The sequence below is a fragment of the Canis lupus genome, chromosome X, assembly GCF_003254725.2.
Source record: "Canis lupus dingo isolate Sandy chromosome X, ASM325472v2, whole genome shotgun sequence".
Lineage (NCBI taxonomy): Eukaryota > Metazoa > Chordata > Mammalia > Carnivora > Canidae > Canis > Canis lupus.
Window position 1 is genome coordinate 12,728,021 of NC_064281.1, and position 18,475 is coordinate 12,746,495.

Below are 18,475 nucleotides of genomic sequence, written 5' to 3' on the forward strand. Positions count from 1 at the left end.
TTCGCCCTCTCCTCCTCTCCTCATTGTGCTCTCTCACACTCTCACTCTCTCAAATCAATCAAAATTTAAAAAAATAAATAAAATGCTTATTAATTCCATGTTATGTGAATTCTGCCCCAATTAATATACATATATAATATATATTTTTATCCCCCCTTACATTCTGCCCGCCTGCGGCGAGGGCCTTACTTGCCACCCCCCACTCTTGGACTTGTTTAATTTTAACTAAAAATAAAGAGGGTGACAAACTGAAAGAAGCTTGGGCCACACAAAAATCTGGGATTGAGTTCCAGGTCACAGAATAACTCTTTTGACTCAAAATTCCCTATCATGTGTGCACAGGGAAGGTTCTGGAACCCGGATCCTCGCTCACCACCTGGACATCACCACACACCGGACAAAACACAAACACACTTTCTCCCCCACGAGGTTGTTGGGAAAAGTTTAATTGGCTACAGAAATTTGTGAGAACCAAAGGCCACCTCTAGAGTAAAAAGGGTGGTGGCCTTTTGGTTCTGGTTTCTCTATTATTAGATCTCCTTCGAAGGTCTACATCCATGTTTAGTGGAAAATAAAGGGATTCTTTAAGAGTGTGATTTCCTCAGTTCCTTCATCCTGGCTTCAATTACTTCAGAGCCTTAAAAAAAGAAGAAGAAAAAGAATGTAAGTATTAGCAACATTGGAAACTAAGACTGTAAAGTGCCTCCAGCTAGCCTTTGCACCATCTTGGTTTGCTCCTAAAGGACTTTATGTTTGAGGCAAACATAAATAGAGAGATGCTTTCTCTGGTGAACATGAATATCCTATCCCTAAGTGATATGAAGAGAGCTCATAATGGAGCGATTAACTCTTTACAGTTTCCAGAAGCTGCTGTCTATGAAAGAGAGCTGCTCATCCATTTCACGGCAGCCTTAACGCTGGAGTTATCCCAGGCACTATCAGCCTCAGAACTTGAATCTAATAAAGCTCTCCAGGCTGCTATCCTCCCTCATAAAGCCTAAAAGAGCCGTGGGAAAAATAAGCGGCCCTCAGAAGCCAAGCCAGTCTCAGGCATCTCCCTTCAAAGAAATAAAAGACCATTTTATTTCATACAAACCCAAGGAAATCTGTTTTTCCATGAATGACCTAAACCGGGGGTCACCAAACTGCTTTTGTAAATAAAGTTTTATTGGGACACAGCCATGCCCATTCATTCTTTTTTTATTGGTGTTCAATTTGCCAACATATAGCATAACACCCAGTGCTCATCCCATCAAGTGCCCCCCTCAGTGCCCGCCACCCAGTCACCCCCACCCCCCACCCGCCATGCCCATTCCTTTATGCTTTTGCCCTGTAATGGCAAAGCAGAATAGTTGCAACGGAGACCGCACGGCCCACAAATCCTAAAATATTTACTCTCCAGCCCTTTATGGAACACATTTGCTGACTTATTACAACTCTAACCACTATAGCCTCCATTTACAGGTGCTCTTACATATTTCTCCCCAGCCTCAGGTGCATTCCAGTTTCTCAAAAGTATGACTGGCCGTCAGGTCTGTCCTAGCTATGACCTGGGATGCTCCTATTTGACCGCTACCTATGCTGATCAAATAGGAGCATCCCGAGAGAGCAAAATCCTGCAAGGCAAGTCATAAGATGCTCCCTTCTCCACCAGGACAACAGCTTGTCTCTAAGACAGATAGAGAATACTTGAAGATTCCATCTTACCCTCTCAGGCAGTCCTGATTATTCCGAGTCATTAGTTTCAGCTTATTTCCAACTCAGCTATTCTTGGCTCTGAAAAGCTGTCATCACTGGCATCGCTGTATCTATCACTAGATCAAAAGAGGAGCTAATTTAGCAAGTTGTAAAAAACCCTGGACACTTACTGCATTTACAATTCCAAACACTTTTCATACTTAATATCCACTCAGAGAAAATGCCAAGGGATAGTCTACTAGCACTGTCTAGTCACTACAGAAAGAGGTGAGTCCAAACACACACCATGGTCTTTTTTCAGAGGAGCTGATTATTCGCTTGCATCTTAAGTTGGAAGTAAAATTTATAAAATCAGAAAATTTATAAAATCATTTCAATTTACATTAAAATTTATAATCTTCTGAAGACCACTAGTAGAGACCAGCAGCATTAAATTTTCCATTCCAACAAACATTCTCATACATCCAAAGCTTTGAGAACTAATTTGGGGGATTCCCTGGGTGCTCAGTGGTTGAGAGCCTGCCTTCGGCCCAGGGTGTGATCCTGGAGACCCGGGATCGAGTCTGGCGACAGGCTCCCTTGCATGGAGTCTGCTTCTCCCTCTGCCTGGGTCTCTGCCTTTCTCTGTGTGTCTCTCATGAATAAATAAATAAAAATCTTTTAAAATAAAAAAAATTTCAAAAAAGAAATAATTTGTATGCTATTTTCACATTAGAAGCTCTATAAGGGGCACCTGGGTGGCTCAGCAGTTGAGCGTCTGCCTTTGGCTCAGGTCGTGATCCCTGGGTCCTGGGATCGAGTCCCACGTTGGGCTCCCTGCATGGAGCCTGCTTCTCCCTCTGCCTGAGTCTCTGCCTCTCTCTCTGTCTCTCATGAATAAATAAGTAAAATATTTTTGAAAAGAAGCAGCAGCTTTATGGGATGCTCTGACTACGTCGAGCCACATATAGTATTCAATACGGGACCAATTACTGATATAGATACTGCCACGTTGGGTTCTGTCAGAGGTACACCTTCTCCATGACATAACCTTGCAATTATAGTTTTGCTTCGAGCCATAGGCTTAGGCTGGGGTTCCTCTTGCTCAGTTCCAAATAAATCAGCTAGTAGATCAACTCTACAGGAGTGCTACCAATCTGTAGAGGCGACGTTGCCAAGAAGTGTTTTCTGCCTGAACCATTCCTAGCCTTGACCAACTTTTTGCTGACCTATAGCAAATAAGTCTGAATTCCATAACATGTGAAAATCCATTTTTTAAAAAGATTTTATTTATTTATTCATGAGAGACACACAGGCAGAGGGAGAAGTAGGCTCCCTGAGGGGAGCTCAACATGGGACTCAATCCCCAGGCCCCAGGATCATGCTGAGCCAAAGGTAGACGCCCAACCATTGAGCCACCCAGACACCTCCCCATTCTTTTTTTTTTTTTTTTTTTCCTTTTTTTAAAGGAGGAAAGGGAACAACTGAAGAAATCCTATGCTGACAGGTTAGGAGACGAAGATTTACTCTACACATATGGAGCGAGTATCAATAAATACATAAACAGCAATGTAAAAGACAACCTCACTCTCCTCCCTGACTTTTGAACAAAATACTGGAAAGGCTGTGGGGGTGGGGCTGAAGTATGGAGAGGAGATAGAAGATTAAGGATTGGCAGAAAAGTCAAGATATGTTAGATAAACATAGAAATCAACAGAGTCTCAAAACAAGCAGAAGATACCTCCTACTTAGATTTTAGAGCAGGAAAATCACTTCTACTGTTACAAAAGGGTTTCCAATAAAGAAAACACAGGAATAACTAAAGAATGCTTTTTTAAAAAACTGCCCCCAAAAGTTGATTATGTCCTTCCTTATCCATGCACTCTCATTACACAAATGTCGAGTCCTTCCTGGTTCTGTGCAACAAAGAGGGAACTGGAAGTTGCGCTCAACTTCCTCTGGGAGAAGAAATGAAGGTTAGGGTGTTCAGTTGATTAACCCAGCACACAGCTCATTCGAGGTGGGACCAGAAGGCCCATCACACCAACCAAGGCCACAAGCTCAAGTCTTAGCTGTGCTGCAATGTACCCGCAGCACCTCGGGCCATGTCCACTGACTCCACAAGCAAGAAGGCCAAAGAGCCAAGGAAATTCCATTTTCTCAGGCATCAGATTTTATACTTGCTTTCTTCCCTACTTCTGAGCCCAGGGAAGAGTAAGGTGGACGCACATCTTCCCCCTCACACTCCTGGTTGTACTATTTATGAACCATGTACATTTGGACTGGTCACTTGACTCCTGAGAGTCTAGAAAAAAAGAAGTAACAATACCCACAACCACATAAGGGCCAAAAGAGAATGTATATAAATGTGCTCTGAAGACTATATACAATTATAGGCTGTTGCTGTTTTTGAGAATTATGTATTTATAACATGAGGGCAGCCTGGGTGGCTCAGCGGTTTAGCACCACCTTCAGCCCAGGGCCTGATCCTGGAGACCAGGGATGGAGTCCCGCGTCAGGCTCCCTGCAGGGAGCCTGCTTCTCCCTCTGCCTGTGTCTCTGCCTTTCTCTCTCTCTCTCTGTGTCTCTCATGAATAAATAAATAAAATCTTAAAAAAATATATTTATAACATGGTATCTCTCAAAAAGTCATGGAAATAGAAAGAAGTCATAAAAACTGCCAATTGCGTGATTTTCAGAATTGTTTCTTGTACCAAATACTTCCCTGCCCACATTAGCCAGCAGACTTGGGTGGGTCTGTTTCCAACCTAACAGCTCTCATTTCTGTCTGATGGCTGGCTGCCCCAAACTCTGACAACACATCAAAATGACATAGGGAGACTCTGCTTGAGTTTACTCATTTCTAAGGCAAATGAGTGGGTTCACTGATTTTCTTTCATATGTGTCAGGAACCAGAAGTAGGACAATGAAATAAATCACGGCACTCAAGAACAGAATCATCAAAATAGGCCTTGCTGCTCAACGTGCTCATTTTAGGGCACCCAGGTGCCAACAAAAAACAAGTGCTAGAAATAAAATCTGGATCATCACCACACACAGAATAGCAGTGGCTCCCGCACGTTCAATAAAATGTGAGTACTCTGTGCTGCATATGACTTAGGGGTTCATTTTTGTTTCACACAGAACAAACTTAAAGAAGTCATAAGATATACTTGTCTGGGTATATTTTCACTTAATTCGCAACATCTCAGCTCTATCTTAAGACTAACCCATCTTTTTAAATAATCTTCTCTGTACACACACATGGGCACACACGCATTTCTCAGTAGAGAAAATTATTCGATATGAAGGTCTTACATGTTAAACTTTATGAAATGCCACAGAATACAGATCCACATGTGTGTGTCTTGATATATTTGAGGAGGGGAAGTTTTAAACCTGCACTACCCAATATGGGAGCCACAAGCCACATGATGCTATCTGCAAATTTAATCCATTAAAAAATGGATTACAAATATCTACAAATTTAAATCCATTAAAACCGAATTGAATTGAAAATCTCACTCCTCACTCACACATATTAAGCTGCACTTCGAGTGCTCAGTATGTTACCAGGTCGCTCGGTTCTTGTCCCAGATACACCAAAGCATTGGAGACCCAAGACCAGAATGGGAACATAGGGTTGATTAAGTGGAGAAGTAGAGTACACTTTTTTTTTTAATGTTTATTTATTTATGATAGTCACAGAGAGAGAGACATAGGCAGAGACACAGGCAGAAGGAGGAGCAGGCTCCATGCAGGGAGCCCGATGTGGGATTCGATCCCGGGTCTCCAGGGTCGCGCCCTGGGCCAAAGGCAGGCGCTAAACCGCTGCGCCACCCAGAGTACACTTTCAAGAGAGAAAGCAGGCCACTGCTAGAGCAAGAGGGGCAAGGGCCCCAAGAAGCTCTAGCTGCAACCTCTTAAACCTGCTTTCTGCATATGTAAATTTGGCTTTGATTGACATGTTTGATTGACAGCTGATGGTTACATAACATTTTTGTCTTCTGCGCATGCACCTACCCATGATGCATTCTGTTATGATCGTATTTGTTTATGTATTGTATATTTATGAGTTTCTAATGAGCTTTTGCTGTGACCTTAAGGACAAATTGTGCCTTTTGGGCGCATGCTCAGCTCTCAGAAGTCCCTTTGTGGCTTCTGAGCTGGCTCTGTGGCTAGGCCTTTCTGCTTCCGTTAGCCCTTAGAGGTGGCTCTGAAGGTGTGTGGCTGTTAACTCTCAGGGGTGGCTCTGAGGGTATTGGTAGCATCTATTTTATCCCTCCTCCCTCATACCTAACTGCCCAACAAATAATCATGTTGGGCTGGTGACTGTCACCTTGGGCAGTGTAGCTTATAGAACATTTCCATCATTGCAGAAAGTTCTATTGGATAGCACCAATTTTAAAACAAATGAATAGGGGGATCCCTGGGTGGCTCAGCAGTTTAGCGCCTGCCTTCGACCCAGGGCGTGATCCTGGGGTCCCGGGATCGAGTCCCACGTTGGGCTCCCTGCATGGGGCCTGCTTCTCCCTCTGCCTGTGACTCTGCCTCTCTCTCTGTGTCTCTCATGAATGAATAAATAAAATCTTTTAAAAAATGTTAAAAAAAATGAATAATGATTTAAAAAACAACAAACTATAATCACCATCCAATGATTCTCCTTGTCACTCCTTAAAAAAAATTTTTTTAAGGTCTGGCTATCCACAGTTAATTAAAATCATGGCAAATGTCTCTCATGCATGCATGCACTCCCCAAATAATGGAAGTACTCTTTCCAAAAAGGTTTATATAATCTTTTTAAGCAGGCTCCAAGCCCAATATGGGGCCGGAACCCACAACCCAGAGGACAAGAATCACATGCTTTACCAACTGAGCCAGCCAGATGCCCCCTATATTATTTTTTACAAGATAAAATCAAAATCACCAACAGTGACTCATGGGAATCTCTATCCTTACAAAACCAGCTTGATTTATGAGACTTGTCTGCAACAATTTACATGCGGTTCTTTGACAAAAAAAAAAAAGGTTTATCATAGTCATTTGTTTGTCAAAGATTCCTGGTTCCTAATAAATTCCCAATATAAGAAAACATATATATTCCAAGGCGCTAGGACAAGATATGGTAATGCCTCATATAGCCCACCTTTTATGCCACCCCAGGGGCAGCCATTAAACCACTTCTACTCCATTAACAGAAAGAGGTGATTGGAATTTTTAAAAATTTTGATGGCATACTTCGGATTCCCAGCATGCATGAGTTCCTGCAATACTTTGTATCAAAATCCATTTCATGTAGAAAAAGCATGTTTTAAAACAGGTTGCCATGCACACAGTTTTCTCCAAAGCATTGTTACTGCTACACTTACTTCCTTTTCAAAGAGCCCCTGGAAGCCATAAAATGTAAGAGCATTGGAATAAAAACTTACTATGCTTTGATGAGTTTTGCATTGAATAATAAATGGTAGACTACAACCCCAGCAGGGCATTAAAAGCACAGTAGTCTCTATCACTATTAACTCCATTCCTGGCTGGCACCATATCATCAGCACTGCAGTGGACCACCATCAATAAAGAGCACCTTTTAATCAACATTTAATCCCTAATGGAAAATGTACTTAAATGTGGTTTATTAGCAGCACTTTACCAAAAAAAAGTCTCAAGGTATGGAGTTGGTGACAAACAACAGTGCTGGTTTTGTTTTGGTTTTTTGTTTTGTTTTTTTTGTTTTTTTTTTAAATGGTGCTGTTTTAAAGGGTGTTTAAAAAACTGGTAAAAAAGAATCATTTTTTTCCAGTTCACTTTTGCTGGAAATGTAACAAAGGGGAAAATGTCATATTTTTATGTGAATTTAAAATTTACTAAGCACCAGGACGCCTGGGTGGCTCAGTGGTTGAGGATCTGCCTTCAGCTCAGGGCATAATCACTGGGTCCAGGGATTGAGTAACATATTGGGCTCCCCCATGGGGAACCTGCTTCTCCCTCTGTCTGTGTCTCTGCCTCTCTCTGTCTCTCACAAATAAAAAACTAAAAATATTTTTTAAAAATTTACAAAGCACCATCTCAACTATTCTTTATAGCAGCCCACAAGGATGAAGATCCTGAGGTTTAGAAGTAGAGACTTAGAAAAAAGTGCCTAGTAAGTAGCAAATCCAGAAATCAAATCCATAGCACCTGCTCTACTCATCCACCCTGTCCCCAAAGAAACAAACTATTTGCACCTGTTGGGGAGCAAGAATTTCCTGTTCTCTTTAAGATACTCCACCCTGGACTAGGCATAAAGGGAATGCGACAGATGAACAGAAGAAACCTGGAGGGACAGAAGTTTCTCTTAAGCCTTCAGGGTCTTTTTTTTTTTTTTTTTTTTAAGATTTTATTTATTCATAGAGACACAGAGAGAGAATGAGAGGCAGAGACACAGGCAGAAGGAGAAGCAGGCTCCATGCAGAGAGCCTGACGTGGGACTTGATCCAGGGTCTCCAGGATCACGCCCTGGGCTGCAGGCGGTGCTAAACCGCTGTGCCACCGGGGCTGCCCGCCTTCAGGGTCTTGATTGCCTTCAGCTCCAAACAGTCCACGTGCCAAAGCGGCATATTTTGACATCTGTCCCAAACCCCTTCAAACCTGGAATAATCTTTATGCCAAAGTGGCCCATCTTGGGGCTGCTTGCCTTTGGCCCCTGCACACCACACATTGCAAGAATGGTCCTTGACAACATCAACCATGCACCCTAAAGTTTAAGAAAAAAACAGGCAAGGTGATTCCAAGTTTAAAATAGCGCTGGGAAATACACATCAGATTCTTGCAGGGGGAAAGAGTATCTTACCCTCCTAGTCAAAGGAAAGAGGTACCCAAGGGGGAGATAAGTATGCCTTAGAGGGAGAAAGGCAGATGCTACAATCAATAGAGAGGCCTCCCCATGCCCAGGGTCAGGAATGATTCGGGGAACTAGCATCCTAACAAGAGATTGGCGTTCGCCTCTCACTAAGTAGTTCAGGAATGTATGTATATACACTGATAAATCAAGGGCCACAAAAGCAGTGTGAGCTGAGGCAAAGGCATTAAAAACTTCTAGGGAGATCAAGGGACTGCAAGCTGTTCCCTATGGATTGTTGTGCATTTTGTTCTCTAAGTCAAGGGAAGCCACTGAGAGTTTTAAATTCCAAAATAATGTAGGAAGATGGATTGAGAAGAGGAAAGCTGAAGGGATAGAGACCAGATAGGAAGCTTTGTGGAAGGCAAGAGATGAAGAAGACCAGAACTAAGGTAAAATTAATGACAATCATTCCTACTCAGGGGCACCTCACTGGCTCAGTCAGTAGAGTGTGACTCTTGATCTCAGGGTTGTGAGTTCAGTCCCCATGTTACTGGCAGAGCTTACTTAAAAAATAATAATAATAATTTCCATTTAATTTCGCACCATAGACCAGACACTGTGCTAAGTGCTTTATACTTAGTATGAAACTTCATCTTCATTAAGTGGGTACCATGTCAAGTGGGTACCATTACCATGCCCTTTTTATAAAGAAACTGATGCAGAGAAGAGTGAAGTCACAGAACAGTGATTATAATCATGGAATGAACCATGTATGGATATAGAATAAAGATTGGAAGGAAATCCTAAAAATGAACACAGTGTGTTAGGCTGGTGGGTTTACAGGTCCTTTCTTTCTATTTTCAAAATCTTCTGCAATGCTACATCTAGAAGTCAACCAGAAAATATTTCCAAGCTGGAAGCCAGCATGTCACTTAGATGGAAAATCCAAAGAGAGTCACAGAAGAGAAACTAGAGACAATGGTGAATGAAAATGGTCACCTTCTCTCCCTGATTGCTGCCAGGACCCAAAGATAAAAACGGAGAGATAAGGATAAGCATGAAGGAGAGAATGGACTCAAATCCTAGGAGTACACAAGGTATCGGGAAATGGAAAGATCTGGCTCTAGGTATGTAGTTCCTTTAAGGGCCTTTTGATTATAAAGTAGTTTCAACTTTTGAGTTCGGCCTGAAAAAAGTCAAGCAAATATAGAGAATCACTGAGTAATTTCCCTTCTCGTTTCTGTACCAGACTGCTTCCTGTTTTGCCACAAAAAGTCGATTTCTCTGTACAAAAGGTAGTATATGTCAGGTGGAGGCATGGAATCCAGGGTCCTAAAACCTAGGATAAAATGCTGCTCAAATGTCTTGAAATCCTGGCTTTATACTTTAAAAATACATTACCTCAAAGAGCTGCATGTCTGTGAACTGCTGACTGCGCCCCATCTAAGTTCTTGCTTTCCAACATGGAACAAGCACTCTGCAAGCAGGAGAGTTTTACTCTGACCTGACATGTGGGCATGACAAATGGGCATGAGAAATGATAGCATCATCCAAACTGAAAGGTGTTTCTCAACTTGGTATGTAGGTGAGTGAGCCTAAGAGCCCTGCAGGGCAGCCCCAGAGAACCACGTGCTGGAAAAAAACCTCGGAATAACTTTGGACTCTGATCCCTCTTCTGTTTCCAGTTGCTTAAAAATGGAATTCTGAACAGAGATGATATATTCTGTTTCTAGATACTAAAGAACTCAAAATTACAAGCACCTTTGTATAGTCTATTTAGTATAAGCCTCTAATAATAGTCTTCTTATAATCACATGAAACAGTCTCATTCTATTAGATGATATGCCAGCAAAACCATGCAAATGTGCGGTCACCTTTTGTACGTGGGACAGATTATGTTTACATACCAGAGGAGAGAGCTCAGCAAAGAATTACAACAATCTCCCACTGGATTTGTTTTTTCTAAAACTGGCTTATTAGACTTGTGCATAAAAAGAGTTAACACAGCGGGCCTGAGGCTGCTATGTTTAGAAGGTCCTGCTTAAGGAGGGACTCAGGAACTTGACTTTCAGATTGTGTTCTCCATTAGCAACTGATAAGGTCATTTCACTGGGTGTAGGCTGATGTGATTTATGGTGAATGCTTGCTTTCCTTCTGAGAGTCTGGAATCTGAGTGGTTACTAGGTAGAGAATGCCTATGAAACCAGCCCCAATAAAAACCCTAAACTCTGAGTCTCAGATGGGCTTCTCTGGCCATAAACATCAAGCACATGTTGCTGCATGTTCACTGCTGAAGGGGAGGTGAGCTCTGCAGGACCTCTCATGGGAGGGAGGGAGCATAGGAAACCTGCAAATAGGTTTCTCCAGACCCCACTTACACCTTTTTTTCTTACTGAGCCAGCTGGGTATGCTTACTCTGTCACCGAAGTGAATTTTAACCATGAGTACAACTATATTCTGATTTCCTTCTAGTGAATCATCAAATGTGTGGGTCGTCTCGGGGAACCCCCAAAACAAAGCCTTTCAATTTGATTTGGCATGTACTTTTGAGTAGCTTATAAAAACCTAAAAAATACTATCCTAAAACTGTCATGCCTCTTGAACAGAAAACTACAAGTTGAAAACCGGGTGGAACTGGTCCTCATAACTGCTGCCACTCTATGGACAGCAGAGTAGCCAAGACTTCAGCTCTAGATCCCAAGACAATCATCTTACCGCAACTTCCCAGGCACTAAAAGAGAACTGTTCTCCACAGGCAGACCGCAGAGGTTATAGTTCAGGTGGACCTGCTCAAAGCCAAAGATTTTTGCATTCTGGGCTTTAAAGATGTCAGCTGCACATGTGCCATATAATTACATACCGTCAGCCAATTTCTGGGAAAGGAAGTCATTATGCTAGTGTTCATATTCCTTAGTACATTTGTTTATGGTTGATTACAGACAGTCATCTTGTTTGACAGAAATACAGTACCAAGCCCGCTCACATTAGAGACCGGCCATCAAAGCAGTTGTTTGCTTTTTTGACATTTACTAATGCCACAGAGCTGGGCAGAGAGGGGTTGCAGTGCAAGCTTCCTCCAGAACCTGGGTATCTGTCACTGGGTTAACTCACGGTCACCATTCTTAGCTGGAAAACTCTCTTCGAGGTGTCAAAATTAGACTAGACCATATCCATCCTCCCCTGCTACCTACAGTTATTACTTTAACGGGTACTAAACAACCTCGAGTGCTGGGGAGCCAGGGACACCAAGATATATAAGGTGCTGGCTGCCCTCAAGAAATGCACCGGATCATAGCGGATATGTAGGAATTCTCTACCACGGAAGCCTGCTATTCTGCTATAATTCCAATAGCAGTAGCTGAGTTATATTAAGAAGTCTTTCCTTCTCCTCGAGACACACTGAGTCTTGCTCAGGAGTTGCTAGCAAGCAACAATTTTTCTCTGCAACTGCTGGTAAGCTGCACCCAGAGACCACCATCCCCCCTCCACGGGAATCAAGGGGCCATCTAACACACAGGTGGCCAGTCCACACAGACTAGGTAACACTTGTTCTTAGCTGTTGCTTGCAAACAACCAACCAGTCTGGTGTGACTTATTTCTCCCAGCCATCTAACTTCCTCCACTGTCACTCTCCTTTTACATGCCAGCACCTGAAATGATGGAGACTACGAAGTGGCTGAGCAGGGTCACAGCACACATGCGACATGAGACCACACTGGTATTCCCAATCTGCTGCATAGGCCACGCAGTGTCAGAGCACAGGGAGCTCTCTCTTCGCATGCAATCTCATGCACAACCATGCCACACGAGCCTGATAAAGTGCAGCTGCTCGGCTGAAGCAGGGAAGAGCCCGGGGTCCCCTCACCTGCTCCTCCTCACGGCAGCCCAGACTGCAGCTCCGCTGGGCACCGTTTGAAAACCAAAGCCCTGGTTCAAGGGTGCAAGGAGTGAGCATTCATTCAGTAAGACACCCAACACGGAAGTATGTAAAGCTGTTCCCATTTGAAAACATGGGTAGGGGCAGCCCCAGTAGCTCAGTGGTTTAGTACCTGCCTTCGGCCCAGGGCATGATCCTGGAGACCCGGGATCAAGTCCCACATCGGGCTCCCTGCACGGAGCCTGCTTCTCTCTCTCCCTCTGCCTGTGTCTCTGCCTCTCTCTCTCTCTGTGTCTCTCATGAATAAATAAATAAAATCTTAAAAAAAAAGAAAGAAAGAAAAAAAGAAAACATGTGTAAAAGAAATGAGAGACAGCTGTGAGCTTCTCCTAGCAAAGTAATGTCACAAAGAAGCGAGCTTGTGTAACACAAGCACACGCATACACACCAGACACCTCTCCTGGAAGCTCTCTACTGCAACATCACAAGGGTTATTTGCTAGGATGAGTGTCAGCAAAGGTAATCTTCTAAACGATATATATCCAGTTACTGTGGTAATAACCCTTCCTAACCCTTCTCTGATTCTGGCTAGCTCCACCCACTTTGCAAGTTATTGCATCCAATATTCTCGAATGAGAAGTAAAGATACACATTCTCCCCAAACTAATATTTAAATGTAAGGAAATTTTAACGAAAATCCCTAAGGGATTTTTAAAATTTGAACCTAATTTTAAAAATCATTGTATAATTCATCTGGAAAAATAGCAAAATATATATTTTAAAAAGTTTAATAATGGGGGATCCCTGGGTGGTGCCTGCCTTTGGCCCAGGGCACGATCCTGGAGACCCGGGATCGAGTCCCATGTCAGGCTCCCTGCATGGAACCTGCTTCTCCCTCTGCCTGTGTCTCTGCCTCTCTCTCTCTCTCTATGTCTATCATAAATAAATAAATCTTTAAAATAAATAAATAAAAATAAAAAGTTTAATAATGGGCGTAGGGTAGATAAAGTCTTGATTTACAGTAATGCTATGATAATGAAAAGGGTGATAAGGGTTCGAAATAAGAGAAAAATCATCAGTGGAACAAAACAGAAATCCTTCCAACTTATTAACCATGGGGATAGCGGGCGGGAGTGTGTGTGTGTACAGATCGTACCTTACACACTATGCCAATTATCAAGTACATATAGATTACAGATTTTTTTTTTTAAGATTTTATTTATTTGAGGGATGCCTGGGTGGCTCAGCGGTTGAGCCTCTTGCCTTCAGTCCAGGGCGTGATCCTGGAGTCCTGGGATCGAGTCCAGCATCAGGCTCCCTGCATGGAGCCTGCTTCTCTCTCTGCCTCTCTCTGAATCTCTCATGAATAAATAAACAAAATATTAAAAAAAAAGATTTATTTGAAAGAGAGAGGAGAGAGAGAGAGAGAGAGAGAGAGGAGAGAGAGAACACACAAGCCAGGGCAAGGGGAGGGACAGAAGGAGAGGGAGAACCAGACTCCTTGCTGAGCAGGGAGCCTGATATGGGGCTCGATCCCAGGACCCCGAGATCATGACCTGAGCTGAAGGCAGATGCTTAACGGCCTGAGCCACCCAGGCACCCCAGATTACAGATTTAAATTGTAAAATTGAAACCATGAGAGTGCTAGTGAAAAACAAATGGGCTAAAACAAAACAAAACAAAACAAAAAAACAAATGGGCTGCTTTTATATGATATTTTTGAAAGGGAAAGAAAGATTTTAGGTATTATACTAAAGGAAAAATCCATAAAAGTTAAAGATCTGACTGCATAAACTTTAAAAAAACATAAATAGGGGTGCCTGGCTGGCTCAACCAGTGGAGCATGCAACTCTTGACTTCAGGGTTGTTAAGCCCCACATTGGGTGTAGAGATTACTGAAAAATAAAATCTTTTACAAAAAAACATAAAGACTATATAAAGTCCTTCTTTATAACTTTTTTTTTAATTAATTTTTCTCTTCCCTTTTTTTTTAAATTTTTATTTTTTTTAATTTTTATTTATTTATGATAGTCACAGAGAGAGAGAGAGAGAGGCAGAGACATAGGCAGAGGGAGAAGCAGGCTCCATGCACCAGGAGCCCGATGTGGGATTCGATCCCGGGTCTCCAGGATCGCGCCCTAGGCCAAAGGCAGGCGCTAAACTGCTGTGCCACCCAGGGATCCCCCTTCTTTATAACTTTTAAAAAAGATTTTATTTATTTATTCATGAGAGACAGAGAGAGAGAGAGAGATAGAGAGAGAGAGGCAGAGACACAGGCAGAGTGAGAAGCAGGCTCCATGCAGGGAGCCCGATGTGGGACTCGATCCCGGGATTCCAGGATCACGCCCTGGGCTGAAGGCAGACGCCCAACCGCTGAGCCACCCAGGGATCCCCAAGTCCTTCTTTATAACTCCTTATGGAAAATGAAAACTATCATTAATAACTTCAAAGGCAAACAAACCCAGTTTGAAAAAGTATTTGCAACCTAACAAAGGATTAATGTCCTTTATATATAAAGAGCTTACCAATCAGTAAGAAAAAGGATATAATAGCAAAAGGAAAAATAGAGCAGAGGGTATGAACAGGCTATTCCTAAAAAAGCAAATAAACGTATAAAATATTTATATATATTCATTAATCAGAGAGTCAACAAAAGTAAAGCCCATTTTTCACCTATCAAAATGACAAAATTTCTAAAATAATACCCAGCATCAGCATGATTCCCAAAGTCGACATGTTACTGATGTTAGATATGAAGAAATTATTTTCATTCGGAGAAAAAATCAGGATCATTAAGAAAGAAAAAACCCTACTCTTCGCTTTACAAAAATCCTGTCATGATGTTTGATTTCAAGAGAAACCTAAAATGTCAAGAGAAACCTAAAATGTTGCTAAGGGCAGCTCGGGTCGGTGCTGAGAGCAGTAAGCTGGTTACCTAGAAGACAGCTTGCATCCCTGTTGCAAGTAGCCATGCAGGTTCCCGGTTGCCGCAAGTAATAGGCCCAGGTACGGAGGAGAAGGCTTCAACGGCCTAGAAGAAAACTCAGGATGGAATTGGACACCAACAAAATAGGGATGATCTGAAATGAGAATAATCATGATGTGACTGAAGCAGACAAACAGAGAGCTGCTTTCAAGGTCTTATCTTTGAATAAGAAAACACATCAAATGGTAAGATAATGAACCCGTTACCATCACCAACAGCTCCCCTCATGAACCGTGTTCACAGCAGAATTTCAAGCTGCAAAACACATCTCGCTTAATAAGAGATCTGGCATTTTATCTGTGCAAGGTGTTAGAGTGAGCAAAATTAAGCAACATTTTTGAAAGGCGAGACGAATTCTGCTTGCCCAAAGTTTTTTGAAGGCCCTTGGTAGATGTATGTTGACTCCATTCCCATGGTATCCCTCACACTGTAGGGCGAACTGTAGGTCGTTCTGTCTCTTAGCTGGCCTCTGGCCGTCCCCTCCAAGGTTGTTTCCGGTCTCAAGGGAAGAGTCCCCTGAGAATGCAGCAAGCACAACTACTTTTCCAGTCACAGCTTTAGGTTGGATATTTATCAGGGGTGGCTCCATGAAACGGAACTGGCACCCCTATTTCACCCTATGCCAACTTATCACCTGTGATTTAGAGTCTCAGAGTGATAAAAGGATGGCCTTTCAACATGTTAGTGGTGGTTATGGCTTGAGGTGGTAAGAGATCAAGATATTTTTATTTTCTTTCTTACACTTTTCCTTATTGCGTGAAACTTTTCCATGACTATATGTTATTTACATTATGGGGGAGAAATTAAGTGATTTTCATACTGAGGTTGTAAAAAACTCCTGTGTGAGCCATTCAAGTTCTCCTAAATGGAATAGGAACAGAAAAGTAGCTTTACCCAGCTGCTTTTAAACACACGAATCCCCTTTGGGATTGGAAAAAATTAAATGGGCAACATTTCGAAATCTGGGTAGAATTTTTACAGGATTACAAATTCCTTCCCCCAATCAGATCTCTCAAAAACTATGTTTTGGATTTTTGCCCCCCAGATTAGGAAGCAACTTCTAATTAGAAATCAGACAACTTGGCAGCCCGGGTGGCTCAGCGGTTTAGCGCCGCATTCAGCTCAGGGCATGATCCTAGAGTCCCTGGATCAAGTCCCACGTCAGGCTCCCTGCATGGAGCCTGCTTCTCCCTCTGCCTCTCTCTCTCTCTCTCTCTCTCTCTCTTTCTGTCTCTCATGAATAAATAAATAAAAAATCTTAAAAAAAAAAAAGAAATCGGACAACTCTCTAATCTCATAATTACTATAGTACAGAGCATGGTCAGGGCTGTATTTCCTACTTCAAAAATCATTTTAATTGCTATGTATATCAAACCAACGATGACAGAATGTAAGTTTTATGGGGAGGGGAGTAAATATAACTTTGTAACTTTCAACAAGATGCTTTATAAAATGATCTGAAAATCTAGCATGGAATTCAAAGTCACAAATTCCCCTCACTTACAATTGGAGACCCAAAGCTCCTACTACAATAGTAAGGAAATGACGACTGAATGGAAATGCCCACTATCGTGAAGTTCTCATTTAAAGCTCTGCTATACAAAATGGTAGCTCTTAGCCACATGTGGCTATTTAAATTCATTCAAATTAGCTGAGCACACATCCAGTATTCAGTAGCCACACATGGCTAGTGGCTACCACACTGAACAGGGCAGAGTAGTCCATCATTGCAGCAAGTTTCACTGGACAGCTCTATGTCCAGAAAGATCCAGCGTGGAAATCCTGTACATCACATCTAGGAAGAAGCCTCCTTAAATGAGAGGGACACTCAGGTATGAAAGCCTGGTGAGGAGAATGCCACCTTCTTCCAGGAATGTGTCCTCTCAAGTAAAAGAAGAAAAGAAATGAAGCAAGTAGCTTTCAATTTAAGATGCAATGGCTCTTACAGCACAGCATCTAGGGATGTCTTTGAAAGACAGACAGTAATTGTGCTTTTGTACAACTGCAGACAGAAGCTACGCAGTGAATAATGTCATGGCTAGGGACAAAATATTTGAATGAATGGACCACTGTTCTGAATCACTTTCTCCAAAAGAGTCCCGTAGGTCAATATGAGGAAAGAAAGAAAAAGTTTCTATTTTGATGGTGTTCTATCAGTCAGATAAAGTATCTTTTAGATAGTGCTCTTAATTGCTTTGAATCACATTCTGACACTATAGTAATCTCAAACTTTATTGTTCCTTTTAGAATTCCTTTAGGAATGTAGAGATTCACGGATATGCTTCTAGGGGTAGCTAAGATCAGAATCTCCTGGGGAATTTGCCTTAATAAACTGAATTTCCTTGCAATCAGCTTTTAAAAAATGGCAGGATTTTACGGCGTCTCTCATTTCCTTTCCAACACCCGTGAAATTTGGAAGTGTCAATGGGAAACTAAATCCATGCAATGAAAGAGGCATCTAAGGATTTGCTGACAATAAGGAGGGCCAGGAGAATTAAAAGAAAGTAAGTACTTGAATGAAGTAAACAAACAGTAATCTGCTTAAGAAATTCTCTGCCCTCTCCCATGCCAGAAAGCTTTAAGAGACTTCAACCCTGACCAGGGATCTGCACTATAAAAATTCTAAATGATGGGCATTTCCATTAGAAAGACTATAGGAGGGATGCCTGGGTGGCTCAGGGCTGATCCCGAATCTGGGATGGGGTCCCACATGGGGCTCCTTGTGGGGAGCCTGCTTCTCCCTCTGCCTATGTCTCTGCCTCTCATAAATAAATTTTAAAAATCCTTAAAAAAAAAAAAGACTATAGGAAATACATCCTTATCTTCTAATTCAAAACTTCAGGCATGGATTGATAATCTTAGGTGGAATGTCTGGTGAAAAGAAGAAAAACAACATCCACCAAGGCAGTGGCAGGACCTGGTTTGGCTCCAGGCCCACCTGTGACTAGCTGGACAGCAAAGACAACATCTTTGCACCACAGCCTCCTTCTCTGTAAAGTGAGAATAACGTCACCCATCTTGTAAGTTACATAAGCCCCGCAGGGCATCTAGTGAGAAGCATCTAGTGAGCGTGCTCTTAATGTCCACTGCTTTCCCTCTTTGAGGGTCCAAGTAACAC

At 42.3% G+C, this 18,475-nt stretch overlaps 1 protein-coding gene across 10 annotated transcripts in view; it reads right to left on the minus strand.

Moving 5' to 3' along the window:
• Positions 1-430: 430 nt before the first annotated feature.
• Positions 431-18,475, minus strand: part of CTPS2 (CTP synthase 2) — a 108,946-nt gene continuing 90,901 nt past the window's right edge. For 9 of the 10 annotated variants that reach the window (XM_049107158.1, XM_025437301.2, XM_025437319.3 and 6 more), the window contains 3 exons: positions 15,307-15,451; positions 1,708-1,814; positions 431-637 (listed from right to left, as the gene is read on the minus strand). In XM_049107158.1, the coding sequence (XP_048963115.1) occupies positions 1,745-1,814; positions 15,307-15,451 (215 nt within the window). In that variant the 3' untranslated portion in view covers positions 431-637; positions 1,708-1,744. The remainder of the gene's footprint in view (positions 638-1,707; positions 1,815-15,306; positions 15,452-18,475) is intronic. The other variant, XR_007409285.1, reaches the window with a different exon arrangement.